This window comes from Marmota monax, unplaced genomic scaffold (genome assembly GCF_021218885.2).
Source record: "Marmota monax isolate L192 unplaced genomic scaffold, Marmota_monax_Labrador192_F-V1.1 WCK01_AAM20220418_F8-fsc00028, whole genome shotgun sequence".
Lineage (NCBI taxonomy): Eukaryota > Metazoa > Chordata > Mammalia > Rodentia > Sciuridae > Marmota > Marmota monax.
Genome location: NW_026694779.1, coordinates 7956075 through 7979717, shown reverse-complemented (window position 1 = coordinate 7979717; position 23643 = coordinate 7956075). Strand labels below are relative to the sequence as shown.

Genomic DNA, 23643 nt, shown 5'->3' with positions numbered 1-23643 from the left:
CATACGTTGTCGTACTTCAGAGAGAGGATGCGGGAGGGAGGGCAGGACAGGGCCTTGGACCCAGGTGTCCCAAGGCCGGAGCTGCTGACCACACGCTGCATCAGAGGCTCGCTAACTCCCTTGCAGAGTTTCCCAGCCAAAGTGCCACAGCTGGGTTCCAGAGACTGGCCTTTTTCTTCCAAATGGGCCCAGGTACGTGGAGGCCCAGTCCCGCCCAGGAGAGCATCCTGGAGCCCTGGGCCCATGGCCACTGCCTGGGTTGGCTGCCAACTCTTGAGCCCAAGGACACCACCTGTGTTTGCCTGAATGGAGGGAGGATGAATAAGGAAAAGGTGTTGGACAGCTCCTCCCACGTGGAATGCTTCCTCCCAGGATCACAGTCAGCACTGGGAGTTTCTGAGCTTAGAATATAAAAGGGGAAAAAACAGTAGGAGGCTGAAATGACACTAGTCACATCTGGCAAGGGCAAGGTGTCACCTATAAGTACTGCCATCGCTAGCTTTCCCACAGGTGACGCAATGGCCTGTCACACATTGACTGTGGCAGATCATTTGGTGTTGCCACTGTGAGTTGCTGCCACCCAATCTCCGTGGGGATCAGCCAGGTAGGAAGGACTGTTGTTATGGAGGAAGGCAGAGGAGTGAAGGAAGAGCCAGAATTTGGAAAAGGCATCTCAGATCTGAGGTCATTGTCTAGCCAAGTCTGACCCACGACTTAAAAGGAAGAGATTGCCCACAGACTCTGCAGGTGGCCACGCTGAACCCGCAGGGCCAGGGGGTGTGAGTGGCTGAGGCAGAGGCCCTCCAGACGGGGCCGGGGTCTTTCTCCTGCTGCTGGTTGATGTCAGCCATTGACCTTCGTGCTCTCTGTCAACCCCTGCGTGTGGGATCCCGCCTGTCAGTTTTCTAGCCCCTCTGCAAGCTCCCTTCCTGTGGCCGAGAGCACCTTAGTCCTGGTTGGACCTGCGTGGCTCAGTCAAGTGGAGCAAGACGCTCCTGCCCCGAGGCCCAGGTGTGACTGTCGCCTAGTTAGCTGGTCCCACTGTCTGAAAAGTGACTGTGCCCAGATGTCATCTGCCCCTCTGTCTTATAAGGGACCCCGTTAATTCTGAAGGAGGCCTGTGAAGGTGGAGTTAGTGCCCTGGAGAGCCAAGGTGGCTGGGTGTGGCATCTTTGTGGGTAAAGGGCCCACCCTGCTTCTGGGGCCATTTCTAGACTAAGCATAGTGACAGTTCCCTGTGCTGCTCCTCTGTGTGACATCACCAGTGGGCACCAGTAGGGAAGCAGGAATGGGATGATTGTGCCAGTGAACAGTTATGGGGTACCTGGTGATGGGACCTCGTCTGGTCGGGAGCCCGTGGGCCCACCAGAGATGGCAGCCAGTGCTGGGTGTTACACGAATTCATCATAGGGCATTCGCTGGGTCAGAGGAAGGGGGCCACCCCGTGTGCGCAGCCCGGGAAGGCTTCTCAGAGGTGCTGATGTGGGAGTTCTGCGCTCACCACGCCCAGGGCTGCCCAGGTGGACCCTCCTGCCACCCAAGGGCAGAGCCGCAAGCCTCCCCAGTGTGGTCCTGGGTGGTGCCCCTGCCCTGCTCTCCGCCTCCCGAGCTCTCCCTCGCCAGCACATTCGCCCTCCTCCGCAGTGGGGGTAGAGTGAGTCCTAAAATTCATTATTTCTTATTTGGAAGTCTTCAGAATTGTAGTTTCATACTCTAGCTCTTCCCACAACTGTCCTTCAGACTAGCGCCCCAGGAAGCCCACAGGCAGAAGCTCCTCCTAATGAAGTCTTTCCAGAACTTGATTCTCCTGTCTGCAGCTCTGTAGGATACGGTGCTGTGGGGAGGGGGTAAAAGATATTTTCATATATTGGGGAAAAAAAAGACCTGGTAATTTAATTTCAAGGTATATAAAGATGATCCAATTTGGTGCTTTCAAATTCCTTTTTTTTTTAAGCCATAGAATCCTTTGTATGAAGAACATTTATGCAGAAATGCACTGAGCAGATGAAAGTAAAGCTGCTCTGTTCAGAGTGGAAACCAGAGAGTGCTAGAGTTCCCCCCTCCATCTGTAAGAGCCCTGGAAGGTGGGGGCATTCCAGGGACCTCTCCCAAGGTTCCACAGGCCCACTGAGAAAGCCAGTGAACTGGACCCAGGGTTCACAAGGATGTAGGTCAAAACTCCCACAAAGTCAGGCTGGGTGTGGTGGCACACACCCGCAAACCCAGCTACTGGAGAGACTGAGGCAGGAGGATGACAAGGACCAAGGATGTGGCTCAGTAGGAGAGTGCCCGGGTTCATTTCCCAGGGCCACCAAACAAAAACACCTTCCACGAAATCCTTCAGGTGGTGAACTTGCCCCAGTGAAATCAGATTTTCAGGAGTCCAGTTCCCCTGTGATGTTTTCCGTGGGGATCCACTCTTGTGACTGACACCTGTTTGTAGCATTCCGTCCGGGCAGTGGGTCCCAGGGAGGTGGAGTTGTCTCTGGAGGGGTTTCTGGCTCCCTGGTTTGAGAAGCGCAGATTGACTTGAGAGAAGGAATGGGCCTTCTGAAGTGACAGCCCCTGGGCTCCTGCCCAGAGCCTCTTGTCCTGTGTACAACCTTAACTTTGCTGTTGGTAAATGTGCAGTAGAGAGGCAGCTGCGGAGTTTGTGCCAAGTGGCAGTTGCTGCTCTAAGGAAAGCAGGTCCAGATCTCTGGGTAGACTTAAGCCTGGGCTTGGGGCCTTCGCTTCTTTCCCTGCCCTTCCCTGCTTACTCTCTCTCTCTGCCTGGCCTGGCTGATGGGAAGACTTCTCCAGCACAGCAGGTGGCTGGTACTGGCAGCACGTGGGAGCAGCCCCTGGGTGCACTGACAGCATCCCTCTGTGTTTGTAGAGGACAAGAGGACAGGGGTCTGAATTAGGGAATGGGAGGTTCCAGCAAGTCACCTCAGAAACCCTGGGAAATGGGACAGGCTTTGGAGAAAGGGCAGCTAGCTGGCCTCCATGGGGAGCTGGAAACATGGGTGAAATATTAGCAGGCGGCTTCCCCAGGGCCCTTTCCTTCCTCTGTCCCATGGAATGTAGAGATTCAGCCAGCATTTGTAAAGTGCCCAGGAGGCACCAGCCCCCGTGCCAGCTGCCTGGGGACTCAGTGCTGTCAATATGGTTCTGGGGAGAGCCGTCTAGAGCTATGTCACAGAGGTGGGGCTGTAGCATCTGGGAGCTGGCCACATCCTAGAGGAGGAGGAGGCAGGGGGATGGCTCAGTTGGAGCCCCAGAAGCAAAAGAACAGAGTGCTTGATGAGCAGCAAGCTCAATGCAGAGAGGGGCGTGGTGGGAACCCTGCTGTCACCAAGCAGAGAAGGTGTGGTCATTCAGGTGGCCCCACTGAGCAGAGCAGGGTGTGGTGGGAACACTGACTGGAATTTGAAGGAGCTGCTGAGAAGGAGGCCCTCTCCACCCATCGCTCCTCCACCAGACCTGGCCAGGGGCTCCTCCAGGCCCTGAGGCAACAGCACCCTCCCAGAGGAGTGGGTAAAATGGGTCTGAAACCCTCCTCTGGCTGCCTGTGGTCCTGAGAAAAACAATCCTTGACTTCAGGAATATGTGAATATATCCTCTTTATAAATGTTCAAACAAAAATGCACGTTTAGTTGTGTTTTTTTTTTATTTCTTACATACATGACAATAGTGGAATGCATTACAATCATAAAAAAATAAAAAGTGCATAGAAGGAATAAAAAAATAGTTTTAGTTCAGACTTCTCTTTCTCCTATCCAAGAAGCATCATCTCAGTCTTTTTTCTTTATATTTAAAAGGAAACATTTAATACAAATGTGTTTGTGTCACCAATTAACCTATTTGCCAATTTCTTTTTAACTTAACAGTGTGCCCTAGATCTTTCCTTATGACACACATTGATCGACTTGGTCTTTCTAGTTTACAACCATGAATGATATGGGTAGTGTGTCTTTATTTATTTATTTTAAGTCATAGATGGACCTCTATTTATTTATTTATTTGTATGTGATGCTGAGAATTGAACCCAGGGCTTCATACAAGCCAAGCAAGCACTCTACCACTGAGCCACAACCCCAGCCCCTGACACTTATTTTTAACTACACCTCAGTTGGTAGGCATTGAGGTTTTTGTTTGTTTGTTCTGTTTTTTATAGCAGGAATTGAACTCGGGAGCCACATCCCCAGTGTCTTTTGAAAATTATGATTTTTCATTTTGAGACAGGGTCTCGCTAAGTCGCTGAGGCTGGCTTTGAATTCGTGATCCTCCTGCCTCAGCCTCCCAAGCTGGGGGGAGTAGAGGCGTGTGCCACCACACCCGGCTCCTTGAGGTTACTTATAGTTCTTCACCATTATCAACAGTGCTGTGGTGAGCACCCCATGCACATACTTTGTTAGTAAAAATGAGCATTTCACAAACGTGGAATTACCAAGTCAGAGGTTATGTTCATGTCATCTTGTGATTTTAATCTTTTTCTGTTTTTCATTTTCTGCAGTAAATAAGGTGTCACTTTTATAACAGTGAGATGAAGAATATCACGCTTATTATTTCCCCGTGCTTTAAGAATGGGAATGGCCAAGCAGGAAATCCAGGCTCCCTCCATGGCCCATAAACCACCTGTAACATCTAGTACCGTGGGGAACTGTCCCCACTGCTAGGCTCTGCGTGTTCAGCATCCAGGCCGCACCATCAACTCTTTTTTTCTTTTCTTAGTGCATTACAGTTATATATAAGAGTTGGGTTCATTTTGAAAAAAAAAATAATACGTGCAGGGTATTTGATATACTCCATTTCATTCCCAAGTCCTCTACCTTTCCTTCTCCCTCCTCCCTCCCTTGATATTCTCCTTCCTCTACCCTCTTGGTCTTCCTTTCACTCCTTTATCTAAATTTATTTTGATTGGCTCTTGGTAGTGATACAGATGCACAAAGGTGGAATTCACTGTGGTAGATTTATATACACACACAGCGTCATTTTCCTACCTTCATTCTGCTTTTCCCACCTTTCTTCCCTTCCCCCCAATTTCCTTCTTCTGCTCCTCTTATCTTCCCTGTCTTGATATCTTTACACACACACACACACACACACACACACGCATACGCATGCACACTTTTTTCCCTTATTTCTCTCTGGCTTCCACAGATGATAGAAAACATTCAGCCCTTGACATTCTGAATCTGGCTTATTTCACTTAACATGATGTTCTACATTGCCATCCCTTTTTTCTTTTTTTTCCAAATGCCATAATTTCATTCTTCTCTATGGCTGACTAAAACTCCATTGTGTATTGTGTACATACACCACATTGTCTTGACCCATGCATCTGTTGATGGGCATCTGGGCTGGTTCTAGCTTGGCTGGTGGGAATTGTGCTCCTGTAAGCCCTCACGCACGTGTTGTGTGTCACCATGGTCTGTTGGTTTTACTTCTTTTAGGTATAGAGAGAGGAGTGGGATAGCTGGGTCATGTGGTAGTTCCATTCCTGGTTTTTTGAGGAGTCTCCGTATGGCTTTCCAGGGTGGTTGTACTAATTCGCAGTCCCACCAACAATGTACACGTGTACCTTTTTCCCCAGTGCTCACCAATGCTTATTATTGTTTGTGTTCTTGATGGTTGGAATTCTGACTAGAGGGAGATGAAATCCTAGTGTAGTTTTGAACCACCTTTAAAATGTCAGACGTCACTGAGTGGGAGGTTGGTTGAGGGAGGGGTGCAGAGGGATAAGAATTAAATGGAGAAATGAGAACTCGAAAAGATTGGAAGAGTTGGAACTGGACTACAAGGAGAAGCCCTCCTCCACTGTATCCCAAGCAGATACCCTGGAGAGCAAGCCACACCATTCGTGGCCATTGCCACTCACTAAGTCCATCATGGTTAGTGGACCATCATGGGAATCATACAGACTCTTCTATCCCATGCTGCATCTGGCTGCCTAATTGCTGACCAGTCCAGGGCACAACCTGTTACAGATTGTCAGCATGGCAATGACCCTGACCCTCTTCTCTCCCCCACCTCCACCTGCAGAACTTCCTTCGTTGCCAAAATAACAAGACCAACTACAATTTGGTGTGTGAGACGCTGCAGTTTCTGGACTGTATTTGTGGGAGCACGACTGGTGGCCTTGGGCTCCTTGGACTGTACATCAACGAGAAGAATGTCGCGCTTATCAACCAAACCCTGGAAAGTCTGACTGAATACTGTCAGGGACCTTGCCATGAAAACCAGGTGATTCCATCTGCAATTGCTTTATCATTTTGGAAGTGTTGATGAGACTAGTTCAGGTCTCATGAAAACTGAAGGGAGATCAGTGGAGGAGAGGAAATGGGAAATGCTGGGAAATGATGTTGGCCAAATTATATGGTTTTGTTTTGTGCATGTACAGATAGGTAACAACAAGTCTTGCCGTTAGATATGGTTAAAACACACCGATAGAAATACGGGGGAAAAAAAGAAGCTGGTTCAGAAGTCACCTCACATCTGTCTGCTGCCCTAGGGAGTCGGTGGGACTGGAGGTGGAAAGACTGCTCCCACTTTGTCAGCCTTCAGAACTTCACCTAATGATGGACTCTGGAGGGCTTGACCTTGGCCTCTTGGGTTGGTTTGGTTTGGTTGGACATTCAGCTCTAACTTGACTTTTTAGGGGTCGGTGTGATAAAGTGGAAGAGGGGGGCTACATTAGCACCAGAAAAATGGTGATTTATTGTAAATACCAGGAAAGATTAAAAAGAGGCTATTTGAAGGGGATGTGAACTTAGAGACAAGGTCTCCACACAAAACAGCTTGAAAGCAACATGAGGACATTTCTAGTTGCCATGATAACGCTGTGGATATTGAGGCAAAGCAGATGGGTCTCTGGCCCCTGGAGGTGTGCTGTGGAATGGAGCCCGGAACTTCTCTTCCTGGTAGGGTCGTGGCTTGTAGGTGGCATCTTGAAGAGGGGGTGAGTTTGAGCCTTGGTGCGGGACCAAGTGTGATTCACAACTCCATGCTGGAGCTCCTTTCTGGCTGGGGTGGGCAGAGCAAGTCTTCAGGTGGCCAGGAAGGCGTGCAGTGCTGGTTACCTGGAGAGACAGGACCTTCACTCCAAGGAGAGTAGTTTTCCACAGACGTCTCGTGGCCTGCATAAAACCTGGCCTTGGTCGCCTGGGAATGTGAGAATAGTGTTTTGCTAGGTCTGCTTTCCCCTCCTGGTGTCCTGATGGAGCCGATGGTGCAGTCCTAGCTAGGAGAAGGAGCACAGAAATGCCCCTGGCTTCAGGGAAAGGCTCTCTTTGACATTGCAGGGAATTTCCTTAAAACCTTGGGTTTGCCTTTCTGCCAAACAGAGGCCTGGAAAGCAAGAGGCTGCAGGGGGTTGTGCTTTGGCAAGATGATTAATTTTGATATTGTGTGAATTAAACCAGAAGTTTGCTTTCCAAACTTATGCCTTAAGCAAAGACACCAAAACAAAATGAGTGATGTCAGGGGGAATGGAATACACTTTAAAAGGGGAAAAAGGGCTCAAACCCTGGTATCAGTCACACACTGTATTTTCCTTTTAAGAACAAAAGCTTACTGCACGGCACTATTTGGATCAGATGAGACCAATTTATCAGTTAGCATGCATGGGGACTTTCCTGCTGTTTACTGTTAATTCTGAAACTAGAGATTTTCATCTGTCTTTTATTTTTACCACTTTCTCACGGAAAATTGCAGCCCTCCCCTAGAGACATTGCTGGGAGCAGCAGACATTGTGTTGAAATAGCCGCTGAGCCTGTTGGCCTTTGACCTCTGATTTACGTCCGGCATTTGTGTGAATGTCTGTGTGTCTCTCTGCCCAGAACTGCATCGCCACCCACGAGTCCAATGGCATCGACATCATCACAGCCCTGATCCTCAACGACATCAACCCTCTGGGGAAGAAGCGCATGGACCTCGTGTTAGAACTGAAGGCAAGTTTGAGAGCCCTGAGAGGAGGGGTGCTGGTGCTGCGTCGTGACACAGTCAGGGTCCTGAGCTAGGTAGTAGTGGCGGTTCTGTTGAGCTGCATGAAAGAGCCAAGTCACATGTACTCACTGAAATGTGGCACTATCCAAATAAGGGCCTTGGGACAGGTACCAGCTTTTCAATTGTTAGGTCACATGTCACTCAGAGATGAGAAGCGAACCTGGCATCCAAGAACCAGAAGCCCGCATTCCAAAAGCTACAGGCTGGGAGACGATGGAAAGATTCTTCTCTCGGGGGTTTCTAGATTTTTCCCCCTTTGAGGAAAAAGGATAGGTTTGGTTGTACTAACCTTCAACCAATCTAGTACCTCAAAAAATCCATTTTTACTTAATCAGGATAATACATTTTTTAAAAAATTGAGTCCTGAATTAGCAGAAGGGTGGCTAGTAATGTTTAAAGTAAGGACAGTACACTGAGAATGTGCCTTCAGGCCCATGATGACCCATGTGTGGATGGAAGCCTTCACGTAGTTGATACGAAAGCACCACCAGCTTTTGACTCTCTGTAAACACTGAAATAGCTTTTCAGAGTAAAAGCAGTGCTTTCAAGGTCCCTAAGCTGCAGGGTTTATAATCTGGTTTTGAAATATGTGAACAACTCATATACCATCCCAGAAAGTGACTTCTTGAGTGAGCCCCCAAACTCTCCCCTTGCTTTGAGGTTCCAAAGGTTCTCACAGAATCCAAAGAATTAGGACTTGGGGTGTAGAGCAGCAGTAGACCACTTGCCTAGCATGCACGAGACCCTGGGTTCCATTCCTAGAACCCTACCCACCCCCCACCCCCCAAAAAAATCAAGAGGTTCACTTCTGAAACTTATACTTGAAACCCACCGTGGTGTGTGCAAAGGTGTTATTGTCACTGAGCACATTTCCTCCTAGCTGTCCCCATGTTGGGGCGAGTTGAGATCTGTACCCTTGCTTACAGCCACATACAGCACTGAGCACTTCATCATTATCATGGAAGGGCCCAGAACTACAGGGTTCACTGGAAAACTGCTCTGTGTTTGCTGCATGGAAGGCACAGTTATTTTTATTTTTTCTTTAGTACTTCAGTGGAGAGTGTAATTAGTTGATTTGGGTATATGGATTTTTTGGGGGGTGGGGGCAGTGCTTTTATCTCCTTTTGAGAAATTTTGCTTTACACCTGATTTGAGCATCGTGCAAACACACCGTTTATCAGCCACTGGACTACCCTGAGACATTCATGTGCTCCAGGGCAGCATTTCAGTGACCTGTTCCACTAATTCAACAGTCTGAGGATCTGAGGATAATTATAGAAAGTTCTGTCCTATGACAGCACAGCAACCTAACTGAGCTGCTGTGAAGCTTGGGGAGGAACACCCCCCCCCCAAAAAAAAAAAAAAGCCAAGATCTTTGGAGTCCTATAAACAAAAAGCATACAAATCCTTGTGGCCCAGGACCTCAAGTGAGGTCAAGCCAAGATCCACAGGGTGTAGCCACACGGGCACTGTTAACAGGATGGGAACACAGAGCTTGGCAGGCAGGCAGTGTTCCTCTGGGTCACTCTGGTTAAGTGTGTTAGTTATACTCTCATGGTATTTGGAGTTATGGGTACTGGTGGAAATATTTTCAGACCACGAAGAACTATCCTGGTTGCCTGTCTTCTCTGGCCTGCAGGGCTGAGCAGCAGTGTCTCTACACTCATCTGCCCCTGCAGAGAACTTGCCACTCCACTCCTCAGGAGCATCAAGTCGGCATGGGCCTGTGCACAGCCCTGTCACCAAGAGTGACAGCCCAGTCAGGCCTCCACGTGTGCCTCTCAATATCTGCAGGGTCAGCCAACCACAGGATCAAAAATATTTGAGGAAAAATAAATGGACCTGTGCTGAAAATGTACAGTCTTTTTTTGTTATTATTTCCTAAAAAAAATAGAGCACAGCAACAATTATTGACCTTATACTTTACATTGTGTTATGTATTATCATAAATAGTCCAGAGAAGAAGTATTTGGAAGGATGTTCTCAGTTATAGGCACAGACCATGCCATTTTCTATAAGGGACCTGAGCATCCCTGGGTTTTGGTTCCCCAGGGGTCCTGGGACCGATCCCCCGTGGAGACTGGGGGGTGACTGGCACCCGCCAGCACCCAGGTTTAGAATTCCAATACTTGCTAGTCTTCCATTAGCTGACACCTGCATCTCTTTGACCTGAATCGGATTGTGTGCATGTCGCAGGGTCTGAAGGTAGCACCTCCTCTGCCTGGTGCAGAGCGTCTGTGCTGTCCTCTCCCCACCAGGTGGATGCCTGTCTGTCTAGCCAGGCTGCACACCTGAGTCCCCCGCCCTCGCATCTCCCCTGCCTCTCACCCTGGCTTTTCTCCAACTAGAACAATGCTTCCAAGTTGCTGCTGGCCATCATGGAGAGCAGGCACGACAGTGAGAATGCCGAGAGGATCCTCTACAACATGCGGCCGAAGGAGCTGGTGAGTTGGGAACATCAAAGCAGCACCTGGGACCTGCTCAAGGAAGCTTTCTTCAAGATTCCTCAAACCAGAAGGATGAAGAAAACTCGCAATTCAGGCCCCTGAGCGGGTGGGGAGGTGAAGCGTAGGGCACTGGACATGTGTTCCCTGTCCCTGGAGCATCCAGAAGCCACCCTCTCTGTTTTCCACTCATGGAGGACTGGGTGCAGAGCATGGTCAAGTTCACTGGCCAAGTTCAGATGCATTACTGTGAGGTTTTGGCAGCCATTTGACCTCTCCGACCTCACACTTCCCTGATTCATAAAAGAAAGATGAAGTCACCTGGGCCAAAGCGTTGTTTTGAAGACTAGATGAGAAGGTTCACATCTAACCTAGTGCAGTGCCTGACACACGATAGTCCTCTGTGAATCGAAGCCCCTTTTCTGCTCACTCCTATTCTTTGCTGATGTTTTTGCCACGTCTTTGTCTGGGGGTGACGAGATCACATCCGTTCTTGTTGCCAGTGGTCTGGACAATGGAAGAGAAGTTTCTTGGATGGCTGGCGTGCTTTCTTGGCTTGAGTTTTCTTTGGAGAAAATACGATCTGGTTTATTTTTGAGGGGTGATATTCACAGGGGGCTGTGACTTCGAGGTTGGAGTTGGGGCTGCAGACTGTCAGACGAGGAGCGTTCAGAGATGGTGACATGAGCAGAGGGCAGAGCTCTCTTTTTGGACTTTTCCCCATACAAACAAACTGCAGCTGACAGACTTAAATGAGGGCATTAAAACAGCTCTGCCTCCTGCTGACCTAGATGTGCACAGGCCAAAGTCCCTTCATGTATTTCTTTAAATAAAGTTAAGAGCAGCCCAGTTCTTTGATCTCCGAGGTCAGGGAGTAAGGTCTCAGCCCGAGCTGGGAGTCCTCTGTGCGTTTGCGTAACAGCTTGTATAACTGGGAGTGCTGGGGACTTGGGGTTATCTTTCTTGAGTAGGGTCAGCATGACCTTGCAGAGATCCCGTTCGTGAACTAAGAAAGCACCCGGCTCTTCTGGCCTGTCCTGGATGGGGAAATGTCAGCACCCCATGCTGTGGCTGCCTCTAGTTCCTGGTTGGCCCCGTTGTGCTTGGAGAACATCATTCTGGCTCACGGGAGGAGTCGGACTTCCTGGAACAAACATGGCTCTAAGTGTCTAGATAGAGGGACGCTCAGATATCCAGAGTGTGTGTGCATGTGTGCACTGTGCGTGTTGTGGCCCTGCATCCTACACAACATGCTGTCTGCCTGATTGGATATTGGAGGGAACTTGGCAGGAATCAAAGCTCAGAGAAGGAGGCTTTGTCTCCAAAGTTCAACCCAGTGACTGAACTGGCCTCGGTGCAGAAATGGGTGGCTCTCCACATGCTTGATTTTGGGTAATGAGAAATAATTCCAGATTGCTGCCTTGTGGCTAAACTGCCTTCTGAACCATCAAAAAAGCCAAAACACCAGCAAACAAAAAAAAAAAATGAATCTTTCATACAACTTAGGGGGTGGAGGTGTTCTTACTCTTTAAATGATGAAATCCTGAACAATTTGTTCATTTAATAAATCCTGGCCAGGCCCTCCATCAGCCAGGGCACCGTGCTGGGCACTAGGGCAGGGTCTGGATACAGGCAGACTCAGCTCCTGCTCCCTGGGAGATGAGGTGAGTGGAAATAGCAAGATAGGGACAGAAAGGCTCCAGGATGCTGGGGGCATGAGCCAAGCCAGGTGCATAGAACCAGGGACAGAGCTGTGGCACTGTGAAGGCGTCTGAGCTCATTAACTGTGACTTCATCAGTGTTCTTTTCTCTTACTGTCTTTGTCCATAAAGAAATGAAACCTCTGATAACTTTATAAAATGTTTGTGAGCATTAAATTTTTTTTTGTTGTTGTTGGTGCTGGGGATTGAACCCAGGGCCTTGCGCATGCGAGGCAAGCACTCTACTGAGTGAACTAGAGCCTCAGCCCTATGAGCATTACATTTTTAAAAAGAACATGAAAATAGTAAGCACGGTGCCTGGCACCAAGGAGAAGCGGTCAATAGATGTTACTAGTTGTCTATTATTTTCACATAGTGTAGGCTTGTGGGGGAAGGGAACTGAATAAGAAAAATATTTCACAGCCAGGCACGGTTATGCACATTCCAGTTACTCAGGAGGATCACAAGTTTGAGGCCAGCCTCAGCAATTTAGCAAGACCTGTTGCAAAAAGGGCCGGAGGTGTAGCTCAGTGGTGGAGTGACCCTGAGTTCAATCCCCAGCACAAAAAAAAAAAAAAGAAAGAAAAGAAAACAAGCTGTTCTAAAAACAAATGGATTTCTTAGCAGATTTTTCCTAAAAGGACAAAATTGGGATTAGGGAGAGTTGATGGAAAGAAATGTGGAGATAGGAAAATTCAGGCTTCTAACTTACATTTGTATCATATTTGCCTTTTCAAAGTGCTTTTATAGCCATTGCCCCCTTTTAAATTAGGAGCCATAGAATATCTCTTGCTCCAAGTAGAGTGAATGAATTTGCTTCCTTGTCTGTGGAGGGTAAAGGTCTCGACTGCTTGCAGCAGTGTTAGGAAGGATTCTGAGGCTGAGTTCCAAGCCCGCTAGGAAATGCTGCTGCACTGGGTGAGCAGCATCTGCCCGGGAGGGGAGATTACCACCTGGGTGCTACAGACGCCAGTCTTCAGAGGGTCCCCTCGGCCCTTCTTGCAGGTGGAAGTGATCAAGAAGGCCTACATGCAAGGCGAAGTCGAATTTGAGGATGGAGAAAACGGTGAGGATGGAGCTGCCTCCCCCAGGAACGTGGGGCACAACATCTACATATTAGCCCACCAGGTATGAGCTCCTACGCCCCTGCAGACTCTGCGCCCAAGGCCACCACTCCAAGCCCAAGGGCCTTCCCTGAGGGCTGTGGGCCTGGGACTGGCCCTCCTTGACGGCCTTCTCTGAGGGCCGGCTGCACTCATGAGAGTGTGGCTCCCGGGAGTTTTGGCATCTGATCTGAGGCCCAGGACTTTTCTGTGCTGGGGTCACAGACTTGGAAATCCCCCTTATAAGCACCCACCCCTGGGCAGTAACAGTCGGTGGTTTATGATCTCGTCTGGAGTCCTGTGAAAGGCGTCCCAGCCTTTCTTATAAATACAGCCAAGTTTCTCAACAACCTAAAGGAGTAAACTCCAGCTTCCCCCCCAGCCGTATGTGAGGTCCGTGGGAACCTGTCATTAGGACTTCCTTCTGCCTTGGGGGATAGGGTGATGCCCCGTGCCCTGGCATCCCAGTGTCTCCTTTCTTAATCCTGTTCCCTGTAGGAGGTTCTTAATCCTCCTCTTTCTGGGTGCTGATGTCTCTTGGATTTTGGGGGGGGGGGGGGGTCTGGGCAGGCCATAACTCAGCTCCTGTTTCCTGTCCCCTTTGTCCCTGGAGCAGAGACCTGGCTATAAGCAATGATGGGGTTGGGCCCGAGGTTGGTAGGTCCCCACCCCATTTCTACCCCATGATTAGCATCTGACCTCCAAAAGGGCTTCTGAACATTCCACATGGAGGCTCTGCAGGACTGTCCAGAAAACCCTCCTGTCTATATAGAAATCAGGGGACCCTCATGCAGTGGCATGGCCTGTAATCCCAGCGGCTCCAGAGGCCAAGGCAGGAGGATCACCAGTTCAAAGCCAGCCTCAGCAATTAGCGAGACCCTGTCTCAAAATAACAAATGAAAAGGGCTGGGGATCTGACTCAGAGGCCAAGTCCCTTTGGGTTAAATCTCTGCTACCCCCACCCCCTGAAAAAAAGAAAAGAAATGAAATCAAGGGGAAGCAAGGACCCTGTATGAGCTTCTAGGACTTTTCTACCAGGCTCTCCAAATAACCCCTGTGCAGAGGCACCTAGAGAGAAGGTAGCAAGCCTCCCAGCTCCTTTGCCCTCCGCTTGCTGCTGGTTGCAATGCACTGTTTGAAACTCGTAGCTAGAAAGAGCTCATGCATTCCTGTTGTGGAGACGACGTCGCCCCTGTGTTTCTGTACTTGCGTTCTAGTTGGCTCGGCACAACAAAGAACTTCAGACCATGCTGAAGCCTGGCGGCCAGGTGGATGGAGACGAAGCTCTGGAGTTCTATGCCAAGCACACGGCGCAGATCGAGGTAAGCACGGTCAGCCTGGCGCCGACCTTCAATGCTGAGGCCTCCACTGAGCAATGCCCTGTGCCGGGCCTGTGCACATTCTTTATCTGAGCAGTGAAGGTGCTGTGAGCGCCTCCTCTATACCAGGTCTTGCGTAAGGTGTGGATTAACCAGTGATGGCTCACTGTCGTGTCGCTTGAGGGCTGGAGAGGAGGTGGGCTCTGAGCAGAGCCGTACAGAGACATCTCATGACAGATTGTGGCCAGGCCACAAGGACGTGGCATAAATGAAAGCCCAGCAGAGGGGACGTGCTGCAGACTGCAATGCCCAGGAGGCCTGTTCTAAAGAAGTGGCCTCTGAGTGCAGATCCTCATGAACCGGCGAGGAGCTTCTCAGACCCGGGGAGGGGAGATTCTCCGGAGGGTGGAGATTAGCAAGGCCCAGAGGCTGCAGTTCAGGGAGCTGAAGGGAGGGGGCAGCCCCGAGCCTGCAGATCTGGTGCACCATCCCTGGGAGAAGTCCAGACTGGACCCCAGGGCGATGGGACCACTGGGGAGCCTCACTCAGCGACACTACAGTCACATCTGCATGTTAAACCAAACAAAAAGGTCTTACTAATAATCCTCCTTGAACTGGTTGGTAATGTCCCCATTTTTCACATGGAGAACCACTGCCGTAAGGCTCAGGGGAGTCTTGTTCCTTCTCCAACTGTCAGTGACAGAGCTGGAATTTTAATCCCCGTCTGTCTGACCCCCGAGCCTGGGGATGCGTTTTATGTCCCCTGAATTGTCTCTTAGCATCCCAGGGAACACGGGCTTCCATCTCCAGGCCTGTGGCAGTAAGGGATGATGTGTCACGTTTTGCCAACAAGGAAATGTCCAAGCTCAGCATCAGCATTGAAAGGAGGGTTCACATTCACAAGGACTAGCAGCACATTCCTTTGAGCAGTGAGCATGTTCAAGATGGAGATTTTTCATGTGTTCTTCTCTGATGAATCAGGTTTCGAGGCCATCCTAATGTAATGTATCATTCCGCTCATGTGCCAGAGTAGGTGAGCACATATTCTTGATTCATCATGCATGTCAAGAAGCTTGGCCACAGGGCCAGTTCTGTCCTCTGGAACCCTTGGAAGACACGTGTTAGGTGTTGGTGCCATAGAATGTCAGAGGAGACCGGAACCTTAGAGGTCATTTTGTTGAGCTCCTTGTTTATTGGGGAGAAGACCACTAGAGGCTGGAGGAACACTAGAGAAGTTCTCCTGCCTCCCACTTCTAAGTGGCTTTTTTAAAAAAGGACAGAAATGCCTAGATGTCCCTGCCTTTGGCCAACACCCTCCCCTTCCCTCAGGTTTTCCCTGGGGTTACCTGAGGGAACCAGGGAACAGTTCCTCACCTCCTGGGGCTTTCTTTACAGCCCCAGTGTCCTCACTGGGAGTCAGGCTAGGTGGCCCCGGGCTCGGGAACTCCTCCTGCTCCTTTTCCTCCTGAGCCCAGATGCACGTCTCTCATGGTGTCCTTCAGAAGAAGGCAGGACTGATTCCCAGTGGCTTGACTGTGTGGAGCAGACAGGTTCTCCCTAGCAGGACACTGCAGAATGGTCCCTGCCCCCTGTTTACATCAGAATTACCTGGAGAGCTGGATCCCAGGCAGGTTCTGGTCACTAACCCTCACATTGTGATTCTAGTTCTATGAGGTTAGGTCGTGGGCAGAACTAGTGTGAGAACAGAGGCTTTCGAAACCTGAGTTCCAGCTAGATTTGGGAAGCACTGGTCTACAGACCACGTCCCTAAGAGAATATGGAGCCAGGGCTTGGGAACCCGTCCCACCTCTGGGACACTTTCCCACTTGTGTTAGTCAGCTTTCCGTCACTGTGACCAAAATACCTGATAGGAAAGATTTAGAGGAGGAAAAGATTATTTGGAGCTCAGTTTCAGAGATCTCAGTTCATGGTTAGAAAGTCTCATTGCTCTGGGCCCATGGCAAAGCAGGACATCATGACACCAGGTCCCAGCTAAGGGAAGCTGCTCAGCTCATGGCAGCCAGGAAGCAGACAGGGAGGAGGAAGGCAGAGGAGGAGAGAGGGGACCCAGGGGCCACAGGGACGATGCACCCTTCCAGGGCACACCCCCAGTGACCCACCTCTTCCAGCCACACCCTACCTGCCTGCAGTCACTGGGACCCCATCAGCCCATTAGGATGGACTGCCGAGGCTGCAGCTCTCAGTCCAGTCATTTCACCCTGCGGATTCCTGCGTGAACACAAGAGCTTTTAGGGGGCACCTTGCACCCACACCACAACAGCACCACGCCGTGACCTGAGTCGTGTCTCTTGCTTCAAAGTAATTGGGAGAATAAGAACCAGCTCTTATTATAGGGCCTTGGCCCTGGGCCTCACCTGACTTCTCCACCTTCTGAGCAGGAAAACTGAAGAGAGGTCATGCCTCCTCTGTCCTGTGGCCCATTGTCCTTTTGAAATTTCTACACCTGCCCGGGACTATACAGTGTCCTAGAATTTGGACAATCAGAACAGACTGTCCTCTCTGCTCCCTGAACCTGTCTAAGGTAACCGGCACCCCAGGGGCCCAACAAAGCTAGCTTAGAAGACAATGAGGCCATCCCAGATCACATGGACACCTTGGCTCACATACCATACGTTTTAGATGCCCTGACAGGTAAGAGGTAGGAGGTCACTGCAGTGGGATGTAAACCAAAGGTCTCTGCATAAAGTTCCTCTGGCAGAATAACTCAGCTTTGCTATCTGAGAAAGGATCTTAGGTTACACCGTGGCCCATCAGTGCTCCGTCCAGTGTGAGAGTTCTGTGTGGCTGCTGAGAAGAAAATGAAATATAACGGAATATTCAGCTCCTCAGTTGCAGTAAGCATGCACGCTAATGCCCAGAGGCCACCTGTAGCCCGCCGTCCTCCTGGGCAGCATAGATGGAGAACCATCCCATCTTAGAGAAAGTTCTGTCGGGCAATAGCAGCCTCATGTGAATATGTATGTGAAACGCAATGTGAGTTTCAGGTAAAAGCTGGTCACATTAAAACGAATGGGATCTGAGGTTAGAAAAGCAGAGTTAACCAGAACTGGTTTTTACATTAGTCTGAGAGAGACGGCCCAGCCAAAGTCATGGAATCTGAAAAGTTTGTTCTTTATTGTTCTGAACCTCTAACCCCAAGTCCTCCAGCAGCCTGCAGCCTGCACAAGGTGTCGGAGGCGACCGCTGAGTCTCTCCTTTGTTTTTACCCCAGATTGTCCGATTAGACCGAACGATGGAACAGATTGTCTTCCCAGTACCCAGCATATGTGAATTCCTAACCAAGGAGTCAAAACTGCGAATATACTACACCACGGAGCGGGACGAGCAGGGTAGCAAGATCAACGACTTCTTCCTGCGCTCGGAAGACCTCTTCAACGAAATGAACTGGCAGAAGAAGCTGCGAGGTGGGTCCCAGCGCGGGGGACTTGTTCCTAAGAGGTGTGGTCCTGGGCGTCTCATGGACTCGAGCTGGGGGGTGCCTCTGCCTCCCAAGAGAAGCCACGTGGGGGTCATCTATGTGCTTTCCCAGAGGCCAGTGGCCCTTCAGTTGCTGATAAATGGGGCCAAGCCTCAGTGTGGCAGTTCCCCAGAGAGGCTTCCTTCATGTAGCATCTGTCCTGACTGGATGTGTGGCAGTTCCATGGATGACTTAGAATGCCCTTTTTTGTTGTAATCTCCATGTCAGAAATAGAGGTGGGGCATGGTGTAATCCCAGAAACTCAAGAGGCTCAGGCAGGAGGATTGCAAGTTGGAGGCCAGCTGCAGCAACTTAGGGAGGCCCTAAATCACTCAGCGAGACCCTGTGTCAAAATTAAAAAGGAGCTGGGGATGTTGCTCAGTGATTCAAGCATCCCTGGGTTCAATCCCTGGCACCAAATAAATAAATAAATAAATAAAGAGAGCGATGAAAGACCAGGCCCTTGAGCGCCCAGGATGGTTCAGTGGGCAGGAAGTGCACTCGGCCTGATTGCTCATTTACTAGCACACCTGCTCTGGAGACTCCCATGTTTCCCCTCATACTGAGGAGCTCAGGTTTGAGGCTCTCAATCATTTTATGAGCAGTAGAATAACTTTTTATGTACGACACATGGTTGCCCTCCAGTGAGTTCTGTGGAGAGGCCCAGGCAGGCCTGGCTGAAATGACTCATGGTAGGCACCTTTATAGGGCTTCCGCAGGGGGCTCCCCTGCTCCTGGTTTTCATTAGGGGTTTAATGTGGTCCTTCAGCCCCAACGACAAGCTTGGCACCAGCTGTTGTGGCCAACTCAAAAAGGATCCTGTTTTATTTCTGTCTGTCAGGAGCCAGGCTTTTATTTGAAACGCTGAAGTCCAGCTACCACTGTGATCTTCTTGGCTCTTTCTATGGGGTGCGACTGGGGTTGGGGAGAGATGTGTCATAGGTCAGTTTCGGGGAACTCTCGTCCTCTCCCTGATCCCTGCTAATCTGAGGACCAGACATGCCTCCTCTGCTGCTGCTTTGCTTTTCTCCTCACCCACCTGCATCCTTAGCTTTGCTAGTGACAAAGAAGGTTGTCCAAGCAGATTGGCCAAAAGGTCCTATTCCCACCTCACCTCATCCCTATTCCATTCTCGCCCGTCTCTAAGGGGCATCTTAAAACATTCTGGGCCACACCATCCTGTACCCACATGTCTCGAGCCTGACCCAGGGAGCAAGGGCTCACAGCAGCGAGCATGGGTATCCTCCTTGGTACAGACCTCAGAGGATACAGGCGCGATTCTACCGCTGTCAGCCTGTCCTTGGAGCCTCCTGTGGATTCCTCTGACACTCTTCCAATTCGGGCATCACGGTGAACACTGGCGCTCCTGATAGCACCATGCTGGGCTGTAAGAAAAAGATGCCCCTGCCACGAGGAGGAGAAAAGCCCCACGTGCCTCGGGCTCACCTTTCTAGTTCTGTGCTAGAGAGAGGAGAGAACTGCTTTGTGGCTTTTGCCTGTCAGCGCGATGTTCCACAGTCGCAGCTTTAGGGAATGGTCCCGATTTCATGCCTCCAAACCTTATAGATTAATTTCATACTTATCAGTGAATGTGGCTGCTGAGTGGATCAGATATATTTCTTCTCCCAGAATTGTTCGTCAATCCATATATATATAGGGGGTGTATGTGTGTGTTAGTCTCTCTAAAAATCTGGTAAACCAACAGAGACCTTTCTGTTAAGGTGTCTCATGTCTCACTCTTTCTGAGATGGTGTCTCCAGCTGGGGGGATTGGGGGGACCTCAGCCCCAAGGAGGAGGATGTCCAGTTCCATTCTCTCTCTGCCACCCACCAGCTCTGTGGCCCCCAGCAGGTGGGTTAACTGCTCCCAGACCTTCATCCATAAGGCGAGGAGCAGGATGACCTCTTGGACTCCTTTTATTCCAGAATGGCCATCTCGGCATTCCCAGATTCATATCACAGTGTCACTCCTGCCTTCCTTTATTTTCAGTCTTTCTGTTTTTGGAAAACAGTTTTTGTTTCTGTGAAGCTTAAACACAAGTATAGTTGTCAACTGGAAGATTTTAATTGGCTTCAAAGCTATCCGCTGGTAAGAGAGAAATTGAAAATAATAACTGAATTAAACATGATTTGCGTATCTAGGGAGGGGAGAAGTATACTCATTAGAAGTGCAGTGAAGTTGAAATGCATTCTCCCCTTCCAAGGGTCTGTCTTCTCTTCTAGTAATTCTGCAGAAGAGGTCTTTTCTGGCTTACTCACATAGCAGCTCAGCTTTACCTTTTACTGAACGTCACCTGTGCTTTGGGACATCTGTAGCCGAGACTCCACTGTTAACATTGCTTAGTGTTTTCTTCTGCAACAACTGAGACACCCAGTTAGTTGCTCTGCCCTGTAGAAACCCTGTTCTCTGCTTTGCTTACCCAGCACACGCAGCAGGCACGCAGGCACACACACCCTTTTCCCACCTGCATCCTGCCTCTGCCTCCCGCTCTGACATCCTTTCCTGAAGGTCACAGCTCTGGTGAAGTCCAGACTGGGCTGTGAAAACTAGAAGAGGAAACTGAGATAGAGTTGCACATGCTGACGCCTGTGCCCTGTGACTGTCACTCTGATGGGCACAGAGCTGGGAAATGCTGCTTATACGCATATATGTGGAATCCAGGTCAGCTAGCAAAGCCCAGTTCCTTTAAGCAAAAGGCTAGGAAAGAGTGTCACCAAAACGTGTCCTAGGTATAGTGAGTCAAATCACTCGCCCATCTGGGGTCACGGCATCCCACTGTCTTGCTGGACGTGGCAGGATGTTGTTGATCCAGGCAACTTTTAGCCCCCAAGGACATAGAAAACATGCTGCAGGTTACAGTGGAGAACCCAACATGCGAAGGTCGTGGCTCCTTCCTCTGGAAGGGGGCAGAGAACACAGGCATATTTTAAGTGGCTTCCATACCAAGCTGATTACGATTAGGCCTGTAATCAGGCAGTGGCAGGTTATGTGAATATGGGAAAGGAAGACTTGGGAGGACAGGTGGGACCGGAATAGCATCTAGATGGGAAGTGGGGACTTAGCACAGCCAGAGAGCCTGCAGGAAGGGGAGATGTATCTGTCTCCTCTTGCTGCTGAAACCAGTGGCCACGAACTCTGGTGCCTACAACACCATTCTCACGAGCCTGATATCAAATTGGTAGAGCCATGGCTGCCTGAGGTCCTGGGCTTTTGTCCCCTCCCTCCCCAAAGCCCAGAGTGTCTAGCAGAACCCTTCTTGTGCTGCATGGCTTTGGCTCTGAATCTCCTGCTTCCGTCTTTCACATGCAAGGACTTACAGGTCCTTTCTGTCATGTAAGGTAAGACAGTCACAGGCCCTGAGGATTAGGATAGGGACATTTAGGGCCCATCATTTTGCCTACTGTAGAATGCATGTTCATTGCATTTCCTCACTGTGTACCAAGTTACCCACCAAATTTTAGTGGCTTGAAAAAATAAATATTGATTTTTCTCACCTCTTTCTGGGGTCAGGAATTTGGGAGTAGCTTAGGGGGATGGTTCTGACTCAGAGTGTTTCAACTGAGACCCCAGCCAGGGCCACCATCTGTGCACTTGCCTGGACTGGAACATCCACCTGTTGTTAGCTCACTCAGGTGGCTGTTGGCAGGGGCCTCAGTTCCCCTGCACACGGGCCTCTGGGTGAATCTGCTGCAAGTTCTCACAACCCAGCAGAGCCAATGGCCGAGTCCAGAGAGTGAGGAAGGCCACAGAGCCCTTCGTGACTACCCTTAGAAGTCAGGTGCCAGCGGTTGTGCTGTGTGCTGTTTATTAGAAGTGAGTTGCTGGCTCCACACACGCTCAGGGGAGGGGAATTTAGCCACACCTTGTGAAGGGAGGAGCATCAGAGACCTTGTGGACATGGTTTTAGATCCTCACAGAGAGCACAGGGAGCCCTGAGGGACAGCACCTGTATAGACAGAACCATCACCAGACTGGGATGCAAAGGACAGGGAAGGGAAGAAGGAGAGGGTCCAGGCAGGTGGATGGAATACTGTTCCACGTGCCCCAGGAAATAAGAGATGGCACCTCCAGGTGGGTCTCGATGTACCTTCTTGCTCTTGGATTAATGCCACTTGGTTTAAAGGGCTGAATGTTTGTTCAGATTCAAAATGGTAGCACAATTTAAGTAGAATGCTAGTTTTATAAAAATAAGATGTACTTGTGAACTGCACATTTCTCGAGGTTGTACTGAGGTATCCTACGACGGACACTCACATTGGCTCTCTGACCATCCTGGGCTTTGCCGGCTCCTTCCCCAACCCCGCAACTTACCACCTGCTTTTGGTACATCCATGATGGGGAGAGATGCTGCGACTCTGTGCCTGTTCCTTAGCCTCAGCACCTCCTTACCGTTCATCTCTTCCCTCCAGTTCTGGAGTTTTCGTATCTAGATCAGAAAGGGGGCATCAGCCCCAAAAGAATCGCAGTTGCTTTTGTTTTCAAAGCCAGATGATCTTTCTTCTCAAGTTCGCTTCCTCAAGATGAAGTATTACCCAGTGATTGGCCGGATCCTGGTCGGCCTCTCTGGAGTGGTCACACAAGCCATTTACCTTGATCCCCGGCACTGACCCCAGAGCATCGATCCCCTGGGTGATGGCATTGCCACACCCTCCACGCATTGCTGGGCATTCCCTTGTGTGTTAAATGAGGCCTCTTAATCTGAAGGCTGGGTTGCGGCTCTGCAGTTAGGAAACAGCGCCTCTTACCAAGTACAGACCTGCTGTGAGCGATTGTTAAGCACCCAGGGATCTGTCTGGTTGGACCCTAACTTAGTTCAGAAGGGAAGCTTCCAAAGGCTTGGCAGCTGCAAGTATCATTATAGGGCCATAGGGTTTGTCACTGGCCTCTGTGCTGAAGTTAAATGATGACTTCACTGGGGAAGGAGGGGAAAAAAAAAAAAGCATGCGAGGGACCCCTGCCCACATGCTCCATTGTCTCTGGGGAGGCTGATGTTGAGTGAGATGCTAGTGCTACACTGAAATCAGCTCCACCCTGGCACCAATGGAAAAGGTGCCCTGGAGCCGCCGAGCATGGACACAGCCTTGTTATTCTGAGACTATCCAGCCCACATGGTGTCACCGTAGGGCACAATGGATTGAGAAGGCAGTGGTTTCCACAGGGTGCCTTGCCCCTGTGTGACACATGGTGCCACACCCTTTCTCTCCTGGAGCCGCTGGGAACGTGGACTCCAAGCTGACCACCTAGTCGGCAGCCTGTGTTCCTGCTTCCCCGGCCCCCTGAGAGTGACCATCAGGCTTCAGGGAAGCGGCAAGTGACTCAGTGTTGGGAAGGGGATTGTTGTTCTGCTGTGGGGCATTAAGAGCCAGGAGGGATGTGAAAAGGGGACCAGTCCTTGTTTGAGGCCCAACTGGACCAACTCTGAGTGCTGTGTCTCCCCGACATTTCTAGAGACCTAATTGAATTCTTGGGTCTCTCTGGGCATCTCATCCGGTCCCAGCAGCCCGAGGGGAACTAGGCCCTCCGTGCATGAACCCTGGATGACCCCCAGCCCCTGCAGCTGGTGCTGTTGACTGGGGCACGCAGGGCTTTCAGATGTCCCAACTTGTCTCC

General features: G+C 50.1%; 1 protein-coding gene across 13 annotated transcripts in view; it reads left to right on the top strand.

Moving 5' to 3' along the window:
- Itpr1 (inositol 1,4,5-trisphosphate receptor type 1) overlaps positions 1-23643 on the top strand; it is a 391805-nt gene that overhangs the window by 237997 nt on the left and 130165 nt on the right. For all 13 annotated transcript variants that reach the window (XM_058572993.1, XM_058572995.1, XM_058572999.1 and 10 more), the window contains 6 exons: positions 6028-6228; positions 7824-7934; positions 10338-10433; positions 13139-13261; positions 14454-14558; positions 17788-17980. In XM_058572993.1, coding sequence (XP_058428976.1) covers positions 6028-6228; positions 7824-7934; positions 10338-10433; positions 13139-13261; positions 14454-14558; positions 17788-17980 — 829 coding nt within the window. The remainder of the gene's footprint in view (positions 1-6027; positions 6229-7823; positions 7935-10337; positions 10434-13138; positions 13262-14453; positions 14559-17787; positions 17981-23643) is intronic.